Source organism: Blennius ocellaris (genome assembly GCF_963422515.1).
Source record: "Blennius ocellaris genome assembly, chromosome: 17".
Lineage (NCBI taxonomy): Eukaryota > Metazoa > Chordata > Actinopteri > Blenniiformes > Blenniidae > Blennius > Blennius ocellaris.
The window spans coordinates 2,917,893-2,929,388 of record NC_137666.1 but is presented as its reverse complement, the minus strand read 5'-3'; the positions used below and the strand labels follow the sequence as shown (position 1 = coordinate 2,929,388).

The 11,496-nt window shown below is 48.1% G+C and overlaps 1 protein-coding gene across 1 annotated transcript in view; it reads right to left on the bottom strand.

Annotated features, from left to right (window-relative positions):
- bcl11ba (BCL11 transcription factor B a) overlaps positions 1-10,185 on the bottom strand; it is a 40,445-nt gene extending 30,260 nt beyond the window's left edge. The window contains exons 1-2 of the mRNA XM_080513348.1: positions 10,084-10,185; positions 1,566-2,105 (exon numbers count right to left, since the gene is read on the bottom strand). Coding sequence (XP_080369474.1) covers positions 1,566-2,105; positions 10,084-10,138 — 595 coding nt within the window. The 5' untranslated portion in view covers positions 10,139-10,185. The remainder of the gene's footprint in view (positions 1-1,565; positions 2,106-10,083) is intronic.
- Between the last annotated feature and the right edge of the window lie 1,311 nt (positions 10,186-11,496).

Below are 11,496 nucleotides of genomic sequence, written 5' to 3'. Positions count from 1 at the left end.
CTCCCTGGCTTTGCTTATTTGAATTTTAATGAGCTTTTCACCTTTTAAAGCAGATGGCTTAGGCTGGATTTCGCCATGAAAGTCGGGGTGAGTCTCTCTGTCACGTTTTGCACAATTTGTTTCAACTAGCCGAGTCCTTGAGGGGGTTTAGAGCTTCTAGTGGGTAACGTGCCCGTCTCACCCCTCTTCCTCCTCTCTGCCGCTCTCTGTTGTTCTCTTCCTCTAATGAAATGAACATCCCTCACTCTCTTGAAGGAGAAGGGAGGGGAGGTGGGACCGAGTCGCAACAGGATGCCTTCACAAAAAAAAAAAAAAAAAACACAACACTGCTTTTTTGTGTGTGTGTGTGTGTGTGTCCAAAATGTCAGCTATATTCAGCGTGATTAACAGAAAATCTGTGGGTGTGGAGCTGGCCAAACACTTTCCCTGGACAGGAACAAGTCAGCAACTTGGGGAAATATGCTTACAGTTGTGTGCTACCTGGTGGAACATCGAGGCGACTTCTGTATTCAGTGAAACACGTCCCAAGCACATGACAAACAGAAGGTAATCGAACGACCCCAGAGCACATTGGGTAGCTGATGCGATCTGCGTGGCGCAGCCGCCCTCTGAGAACGACACGTTAGCCGCCCGAGCTTAAAAGGTGGCCTTGTTCCGCCTCTGCCTAATAACTCAATGAGCCCAACGAAAGCAGCCAAAACCAGTCATGACATCACCGGCCTGAGCTGATACGGACGTACTCCTGGCGTGATGCACACCGTCTGTTGAGTCATTCGCTTCCTAATTAAGCTTTGGAGACCAAAGGAGCAGGCTGAGCTCCGTGAAGGAAGCTGGAATCGGTACCACAGGTCACATGGTCGAGTCCAGAAAAGTACAAACACGACAGAAATTCTACCTTTAGATAAAAGTCCAACTGGGCTATATTTTCCCTTTCATAGGTAAGTACATGGAGTTTGTTAAATACAGAGGGACGTCCAAGAAGTAAGTGCTGCTGTGGTCCAGAAGGAGACATTCAGGTGTCTGATAGACAAGAAGCTTGCAGTGCAGTGCAGTGTGCAGTGTGTGAAACATCACAACTCCCACCGGGAGGTGTCCAGGTTTGACACTATCATGACAAGGAGCGAGAAAGAAAAGTTGACTGACCATGTCTGGCACCGTCTACTCCTTGTAGGTGAAAGTGTGTTAAATTTAGTCTATTTTACTACTCCAGACTAAACAATTTAGCTGTTAGAATCTATGTATTTGGCTTTGAAAGAAAAAAAAAGGGGGTGGGGTGCAAACACATGAAGTCCCCTGGTTTGTTATTTTAGTGACATTTCCGCAACCCCAAAAATATTAACTATGCCTTCAGTTGTTAAAGTGTTTGACGCACATTCGTGTGTTTTATTTAGTTATTTATTTCCATTGCATGAACTTGCTTAGACGACTTCAGAGCTGCTTTTTGGTATATACCTGAACTGTCTTCAGTGTGTGTGTGTGTGTGTGTGTGTGTGTGTGTGTGTGTGTGTGTGTGTGTGTGTGTGTGTGTGTGTGTGTGTGTGTGTGTGTGTCTCTTTCGGGCCTACCTGCCAGTGAGTTCTCCTGCTTGGGGCAAATTCCTTTGGTGGGTGTCTTTTCTCCCCTCTCACCTCCTTCCCGTCTTCCGACCTCCTCCTCCTCCTCCGGTGTGACCTGGATGCCGATCTCCACCGGCTCCACCACCTTCCTTAGCTCCCCCCGCTGGGCAAGGTGATGAAGGCTCTGCAGAGCGGGAGTCCCCCCTCCTCCTCCTCCCCGTCCTCCTCCTCCCCGTCCTCCTCCACCTCCCCCGCCGCCGCCTCCTCCCCGGTCGTTCATCTTGTCGTAGCAGCCATTGGGCAGCGGCGGCGTCTGGCACTGCTTCTTCTTGTGCTCGATGAAGAGGAGGATGTCGCCCAGCGGGAAGGTCATCTGGCACTGGCCGCAGGTCAGCAGGTCGTGGTCGGCGTGGAGGCCCGGGGGCAAGGTGTGGGCCAAGCTGGGGTCCAGCGGGTGGGGGTGCAGGCCGAGCGGGTGGGTCGGCAGGCCGAGCGGGTGGGGGGGCAGGGAGTCGGTGAGCAGAGCGCCATCTGGATGCTCAACCTCCGCTGTACGGGGGGGAGGAAGAGAAGAAAGACAGAAGAGGGAGATTGAGCGCGTGGAAAAGCACTTCCGAGTTCTGACACAGGCCGACTTCACGTTGACCCCGCGCACACAGCGAACATTTAAAGCACATCGAACGCTCTGTCTTTTACATTTATCACCAGCCGCGCTGCATTCCTTCCTTTCTACGAGCCACTAAAAGACATTAACACATTTCCACCATGAAACAGTGAACACGAGTTGCCCCTCAGTTGACAGGGTTTACGATGTCGCATCTACCACTTCAGGCCTTTTGCCCTGTCAAGTGCAACGCAATTAGAGAATGTCCATAGACCCGAGGTGCGTCGGAAGATGACTTGTGCCTCCACTTGAATCCTATCTGAACGCGGCGGCTCGCTCAAAGAAGCAAGCAAGACGAGTAGCTCCACGTGGAGGTGGCTTTGATTGCGACACTGGTATCAATTAGGAGTCGCACCCATACGTTTTTTTGGCTCGCATTCAGAAATTCTAACCGGCAGATGTGCGGTGAAAAGGATGAGTGGAGGATCTGTTGGGTTTATCGCTGGTGAAGGAGCGAGGAGGTCTGAAATTTACTGACCAGGAGAGAGCGATGGTGACGAATGGAGAGCTAATCATCATCACCCTCTCCCTCTCTCTCTCTCTCTCTCTCTCTCTCTCTCTGTAATACAAGATGATGGATTAGCAGCAGGTTGGTCATTTGTCTCCCCCTGCACATTAGAAATGCAAACAGATTTGGGACGTCAAATGCAGACGAGGGCTCCAGATGGAGCAACACGGCCCGTCGTATACCTGCTTCAGGTCCGCCTTTAAATGCACAGCTGACACACCGACCAGCCTTCACGTCATTATACTCCACATATAGTTAGTTAACAAACAAACAAAAAACAAAAAACAAAAAAAAAAAAGGATGAATAACTGCTTGGTTTAATAATTGCATCCCGTGTGTGTGTGTGTGTGTGTGTGTGTGTGTGTGTGTGTGTGTGTGTGTGTGTGTGTGTGTGCGTGTGTGTGTTGTGTGCGTTGTGTGCAGGTGTACAATATCTGTCAGACCACATCACCACACACCAACTGCGCCACTCCTTCTACAGGCGAGCATGCATCGTGTGTCGTAACATGTGTGAGTGCACATTGTGGATATGCATGCACACACACACACGAGCATACAAATATAAATGCATTTTGTGTCTATGCGTGTGTGTGTGTATGTGTGTGTGTGTCTGCATGCATGCGTTTGAGGCCTGCAGGCTGCAGCCATCTGTCCTCCGATGTTGAAATGAACATCCATGTACAGTAGAGTGTGTGTTTCCTCTCTAATAAAATAAATGAAGCCAGAGAGCTGACCTGGAACAAACCCGATCCGCAGTTCCACTGACCCCCGCAAACTTGCCTTCATCTGACACATAAATAGTTATGGTAATATGATTTTTTTTTTTTTTTTTTTTTTTTAAATTACAAACAGACCTCAAATGCCCAACTGACTTCCTGTGTGTGATTCGCCCTCGTCACGAACAAGCAGATTCTTTCAAAACCACATAAATGTTTGCACAAATTCACACTTGAATGCAGATGTGTTTGTTTCTAACAGACATACAATCAGGAACATTACCCTCACATGAGCCGAAGCCTGTCGAAAGACACGTAATTGAAGATGGCGGCAAACATCCCCCCCCCCAAAAAAAAAAAACTGCCTATTTGGTTGTGGCTCTGTTACTGTACTCCAGTGATATCGACTGTGTGTATGTAAATGAAGAGGCGTCACTTTGGCCTGGTTTGCCTAATAAGGCCTGTATGAGTCAGGGGAGAGTGTTAATAGGATTTTAGTTAAGCTGGAGCTGCAAACAAACAATGAAAAATCAGAATGAGTGGAGAGAAAGTGTTGAAAGTGGATACGTTAGAGAGCTAAAAAATGCAGCATTTCCAATGCTTGAAGCATTTGGGGGGTTTTTTTTGTTTGGTTTTTTTTAAATCCTGTCAGGAAGTTCAGCTCGCACCTCTGAGGTTTGGTTTCTGTTGAGCGCAGATCACTGTACAGGTGTTGCTCATCCGTCTGAACCTTTCACACTCTCCACAAGAAATCATATTCACAGAGACTGTTAATGATCGACAGCCAATCAGAGAGCTGGAAAGCACGGTTGAGGGGTGAAGTGTGTGTGTGTGTGTGTGTGTGTGTGTGTGTGTGTGTGTGTGTGTGTGCACACGAGTGTAAAAACAGTAAATATAAACCCCGCGAAAAAACAATTGCAGCAGATGACAAGATCACAATCGGTGAGTTTTAAGCCATTTTTCCAGTTTACACACACACACACACTGCTCTCTGCAGCTATTTTCTCTTTTTGCACATATTAATTTTATTTATTTATTTTTATTACTACTTTTGGCTCCTGAAAGCACCCAGATGTCGTAGCAGCTGCAGGTGAACACATCGCAGCAAAGGGATGCAGCACGTAAACAGTGCACACCAAAATACTGGGAATCATAAAGGGGGGAGGGGGGGTGACTGTCTTGATGTCAGAATGAAACGCTTCTAAAATTATCTCGAAGGAGCGAGAAATATTTCAATCTGATAATGAACTGTTTTCAGTATTTATTTCAGGTGGTGTGTTTGCAGAGCTTTAGAATTAATTCCGGCTATTCCTCTGTGTGTGTGTGTGTGTGTGTGTGTGTGTGTGTGTGAGCAGTGAGTTTCCAAGGTGCAAACTGTGTAACCTTCACCAGCTTGAAGCTTCGTCTCCGCCATTTCCTGTCACCTCACTCCTTCCAAACGATCAAAACATAAAAAAAAAAAAAAAAGCTTCTTTACAAGAAAAACGCTCTATTTTTTGCACAGCAACATTCATTTGACGTAGACAAAACAAAAAGTGACGAAAACATTAGGATTTTTGACCCCGTTTTGACGCTCAACGCCGCCTCGACGTCGAGATAAGGGCGTTGGGCCTGCGATGGTGCGAACTGACTTCTGCACCTTGTTCGGCTGCGGTGTCGGCGGGATCCGCTGCAGCGCTGCAGCCATGCAGCGCTGCAAGCGAGAGTGGCAGAGGGATCAGATTACGGCACGGAAACACCTGCCCGGGAGGTGCCGTGGTGGGGATGAAGCGCACCTCGGAAATACTTGCAGCAGCTCAGCCACCAAAAAAAAATGTAAAAAAAGAAGAAGAAACACTTGGGAGTGCAACTCGGAACTCGTTACTGGGCTACTAAAAAGACCGACGCTGATGAAATGGTGCGAGAGGGCCGAGGCTTGTGAGAGTATCGTGGAAACACTTTTACACAGGACATAAAATACCAATGGTACGTACAAGGGACGTCTTTAAAGCTTCAAAACTGATCGGCAAACAGACAACAAACTACAAGATTTGCTTCATCTGATCTCAGGATTATTATACTCTAGTGTATACATCTACACACACACACACACTCATTCGAACACTGTCGATGCAGCTCGAGACGTCAGTCAGACCCTGTTGTGAATTGACAGTACATGCTGTAAATAAGAAGTGCCACAGGGAGACAGACAGTCAAGTACAGGGTGTGCAGCTGTTGACAGTTAAGAGGTGAATGTGGTCTTTCAGCGCTGATGTCATCTGATTAACACACACACACACACACACACACACACACACACACACACACACACACACACACACACACACACACACACACACACACACACACACACACACACACACACACACACACACACACACACACACACAGTAACCCTTCTCACTGGCAGAGCAAGTACAGCACTGACAGCCTGAGAGCTCCCCCTAGCAGAGCGAGAAAGAGAGAGAGAGAGAGAGAGAGAGGGGGGAGAGAGAGAGGGGGGAGCGAGCGAGCTTACAGAGCCTCAGCTGAGCAAACCAACATGCTGGTATGCAAGCTATGGCAGGGAACGTGTGTGTGTGTGTGTGTGTGTGTGTGTGTGTGTGTGTGTGTGTGTGTGTGTGTGTGTGTGTGTGTGTGTGAGTGTGTGTGTGTGTGTGTGCACACGGCCTCCTGATCAACCAAATGAGTTCAGACATGCTCTCTGAGAGGTCTCAAAAACCTGTCCTACACACACACACACACACACACACACACACACACACACACACACACACACACACACACACACACACACACACACACACACACACACACACACACACACACACACACACACACACACACACACACACACACACACACACACACACACACAGTTATGCCTTCTGTGATAAAATTTCCAGCAAAAACAAGCAATAAAAAAAAAAGACAATTTATGACGACTTTATGCACAAACAGACATGCTTTCCTACTTGACATCAATAAAATTTGTACAAATGTACACCATGTCTCCAGAAGCCAATTTCTCAATGGCTATTGCTTCAGGTTTCACTCAAATTTTTTTTTAGCTTTTTTTGGTTTGTTTGTATTTTTCGCTCCAGCCGACTTCAGATACAGTGTCGAGGAGTGCAAGACGAACTGGAGGCGTTTGCTTAGAAATAATGAGTGATACGACTATTAGGGCATATCATTATGTATTCATTACAATCAGCGGCGACACTTAATACGACACAGTGAAGGAGTGCATTTTCATTTGTGGCCTTTAAAAAAAAAAAAAAAAAAGAAAGGCACCTCATCTGCAAAATGCTTCAGTGCATGAAAGAAGGAGGTGCTGGCTTCTCTCGCTCTCTCTCTCTCTCCCTCTCTCTCGCTCTCTCTCTCTCTCCCTCTCGCTCTAACAAAGACTTAGCCCCAGCAGGGTGCACGGCTATTTGACAAGCCAAAGGGAAACATGCATCTCAAGTGGGCGACTGCAATTTACACGCAGCCCTTTCTGTGTGCGTGTGTGTGTGTGTGTGTGTGTGTGTGTGTGTGTGTGTGTGTCTACAATGGCAGCTCTCGTCCTGTTTGCGTCTCCTCACACTAAATCAGCCTTCTTGGAGGGAAAATCTGGTTGTTGTTGTTTTTTTTGTTGTCTCTTTTTTTTTTCTCATTATTTGCAGCGAATGAGAAGCAGAAGGCACGTCCGCACCTTCGGGTGTAAAGTGTCGTGGCGTGGCGACACTAAAACGTGCACCAAATGCCTCTGACTAAACAAAACAAAATAGATTTCCACTGATTAATCCCCCCCCCCCCACCAACACACACACATGCACTACTTTCTCCTTATGTGTGGGGAGGAAGACAAGCTCTACCCAGAGCTCTTTCCACTCCGCTCGATTTTTAACGGTGCGAGGAAGTGCGAATTAGGTGAGAGGGGAGGTGGAATTTTGTGCATATTTACCGAGGAGGGGAGAAGGCAAACATGCAAATTACTACTCGGTATTCACGGAGTGCTCGAGATTGTCCAAATCCTGATTTATTGCAATGAAACAGATGAAATGTGAAAACCGTGTCTGAGACGTAGCTTCTGCCGGGAAACAGAGGAAGGAGGCCGCAACTCGGCAAAGAGGAGAACATCTCGACCGAGTGTGAGTGTTAAAAAAATAAATAAAAATAAAATAAAAATGTTGCTTTCGGAGTGAGGCCTTTTCCAGAGAGCGGTGGGAAAATCAGGCGATTTCACCTCCACGTGCGTCTCGCCTCTCTTCAATAAAGGGACGTCACCGTAGAATTGATGCACAATCTTTTGTCTTGGCATCACGCTGTCAATTAAAAATGCAGCGCAGTTAAGAACCCGGGTCAGATGGATTTTATCACCTGACAGCTCGAGAGGATTTATGGAGATTTTGCCGCACATGTGTGTATTTGCATATAGCCGCGTGCGTCTCAATGTCCATATATATATACACGTGTGTGTGTGTGCTCAGCCAAAGTGAATCAGGGAGTTTCTCTTACACATAAATTATGGAGCGTACATGCTGCAGCGCGAACGGTGATAAATCAGACCAGCAGACAGACAGTCAGGTCGGACCTGCTCCGTGGACACGAGTACCGAGCAGCTTTGTTCCAAACAGCAAAGCAAGAAACTGTTTTTTTGGGGGTTTTTTTTTTTAATGAGCCTGCCTTTTTCCCCTCTCTACCTGTCCACATGTCTGTGGGCTGCACCGGGGGTTCCAGACGTTTAACGCCCGGCGCTTCACTTGCAAGGCCTGCGAAGTTGCGGCTGTTTGCCGATCCGCTCCCCGACGAGCGGTTTGACATCTTAACCCCTACAGGCAAGTTCCTTTTGAGCGTGCAACGGCTGTGTGGGTTGGCAGTGCGTCTCTGCAGAGCCGGGCATTGCAAACAAGCAGAGGTGAGAATTAATATACTTGTAGACGAGCAAAGCCTTCAAAAAAATTGCAAAAAATAAAAGAGAGAGAGATGAAGGCAGAGCCCTACTGTAAATACCAGTGTTACACGCTCAAAGCCACTGAGGTGAACGCTGATACTCTGTAGTGTAACTGATCTGATCTGGCAGCCCCCTCACACAAGACAAGTCTCCCCAAATAACCTCAAGCTGGAGGACAGAGAGGAGGAATATTCACCATCATCTGACACCCCTCTCCAAAAAAAAAATCAAGCCCCATCTACCCACCCCACTCCTCCTTGGCGATTTCAAACTCAATGATGCACGCATGAAAGGGTATTAGCTGTTTAGCCGAATGCAGGTGTCAGTCTTTGCTGTTATTCGTTTTGCTATTTGCTTTTGGGGAAGTTCTGCAGATCAGGAAGAGGCTGCTGTCAGGATGCAGCCAACATGCAGCCAACATCAGCAGCAGCAGCCAGGGAAAGTGATCCGAGGCCAGAAATATCTTTTCACTGCTGAGAAAGTTTAGAGGCGAATAGTGTCAGCAGCCTCCCCAGAAGAAAGAAAGAAAGAAACAAAAAAAATAAAAGAACAGAACTGGGAAGGCCAAGTGCTGAAATTCATTTTGGGTAATTTAGACGTCATCGCGTGTCAATCGAGTCGATTTTCTCCTCATAAAATAAATCAATGCATTTTTGTGATCCTTTATCACACATATTTTCCAGGATCTCTAAATGCATTGGAGATTATTTCGATTATCCTAATATTAATCTGTAAATAGCATCACTTAGTGCGCACTGCACGAAAAATGCCCTGGGAAGAAAAAAAAAATAAACCTTGATTTTCGCGCAACTCAAAGAGGCGTGGGGAGTTTTAAATAATCCAAGCAGTGCATTAATACTACAACCGAGGGGTGGAATAAGCTTTGCATCCATTCAAGAAGGAGAAGGGGGGGAAAAGCACAGGCGGGGACGAAATAATTATATAAAAAAACAGTGCGACCCGTGCTGCTGAGAAAACACACCAGTGACTTTCAAAACTTTCAATTTGATATATTGTTTATTAAACATGGCTAAACAGCAAACGCCTGAGTTATCTGCTTCGTTAGGCTTTCTTAATAAAAGATTAACAGAAATTAAAAATAAATCACTCATTAAAATCGGGGATGGGTGTAAGAAATAGCGTTGGATTTGCTCACCAGCAAGAAGTATATATATATATTTTTTTTTGAAAGACGCAGAGTCGAAAAACACAGATTTAAGTTGGATAAATAGCGAGTCTCTGTATTATTAGGATTTTGGAAAAATGACACGTAATAAAAGCATCAACGACTCCGCTGTTCAATGTCAAATCAAAGAAACGGCGTAAAAGTGTCAAGTAAAAATGATTGGATTCCAGTAAATACTCAGAGATTTTTTTCCCCCACTCCCTGCGCTTCGTGTGTAAATTTACTACCCTGATATCGGGTTATCTATAGATCAAAAATAATCAGATAAGAGTATTATTGGATTTATCTATTTTTTTTTTTAAAAAGCGAAAAAGAGGCATAACGGGAAAAGGTCGAAGTCTGGGGGAAAGTTTTCTGCTCCGAAAGCCTGAAATTGTACATTTTACGCACTGAACGCTTAAAACATAAAAAAAAAAAAAGAAAGAAAGTGTCGGCGGAGAAGTTAAAAAAAAAAGAAAAAAGAAAAAGGAACTTAAAGCTGTGTGGTATGAATGTGAAGCCACGCAGGTATACTTACGTGTTATTTCTCTCTGGGACAGGTGCTGCGGGTTCCCCTGCTTGCGTCGGGACATCGCCCTGGCATTTACACTGGCATCGCCTGGAGAGCGGCGCTGGAAGGGTCGGCTCTCCTTCTCCTCCTCCGCCTCCTCCTCCTGCGGCTCCGGTAGCTGGCCAAACTGGCCCCAAAACCGGCCGACGCGTGGCCACCCCAAACTGACCGCTGCGCACTGGCCCCTGCACGCGGCCCTCGGACTGACCCCTGCGCGCGGATCTCCCCTCGGCGGCTCCTGCGCTCCGCGTTGACCGGCCGTGGCGCAGCGCGCGGCGCCCGGGCGCTCGTGGAGGAGCTCGGTGCTGAAAGTGGCTGCGCGACCACCCCGCAGTCGGTGGAGGTGAGGGAGGAGGAGGACGGGGGGGGGATAGTCCGGCTCTACCCGTCCGCCGCCTTCACACCATCTGCGAGAGGAGAGCCGAGGGGGGGACGGGAGCGCGGGGTGGAGGGGATGGAGACGCGGCGCGCCGGCGGTCACCTCCTGGTGGTCAATCACTGCTCCGGACACCGGCCGCTTGCCGTGTGCGCGCGTGCGAGTGGGGCGACGGCAGGTGTGCTCAATTAACGTGCGAAAATAGGAATCCAGTTGTCTTCCCGGCACTTCTGCGCGAGATGTCGCACAAGTGGTGGGCACTTCTGCTGCTGCTGCTGCTTGCTGCTGCTGCTGCTGCTGCTGCGCTGACAGTGCCGGCCGGCCGGGCGAGCAAGGCGGGCGGGCGGGTGAGACTTCAACTCTTCCAAGTCAAAGCCCAGCACTGGTCTGAAGACTGACTGCCACCCTCTTTTGTCTTTGCGCGAGCTGCGGAGTCCCGCATCCCCTGGACTGTGTGCGGCTCTGTGCGGCTCTCTGGCTTCTACGGTGGGAGAAAACTCAAGTTCAAGTGCGGACGTGACGTTCAGTCTGCGGTGAGAAGGGAGAGTGGAGACTGAAGAGCACTGGGGGCGACTAGTGGTAGCTTTCACACACACGTGTACACACACACACACACACATTTACAGCCACACACACACACCATCGGTCGCACACACAGGAGTGCCGCGTGCGCGCACGGCGGCAGCAGTGGACAGAGTCGCTGAAGTCACTGTAACCAACAAAGCGTCACTTATTAGAGGAGGTGGGGGTTTGTTTCTATTTATCTTTGACCTGGGGGGGGGGGGGGGGGGGGGTCCGTCCTCCTGTACCTGCCGGACACCTCGCGCGAGCTCGTGTGCGCCGAATTAAAACGTCTTGCGCGCTTGCAGCGGGTTTAAACGCAGCACGGTCCGTTACGCACGAGGAATGCAATGGACGGACATCATCTCGTCAAATTAATAACTATTTTCTTAACTTCACAGTCAAGTTTGACCCTTTTTACGCCACGCTGGTACGTCTGTGCG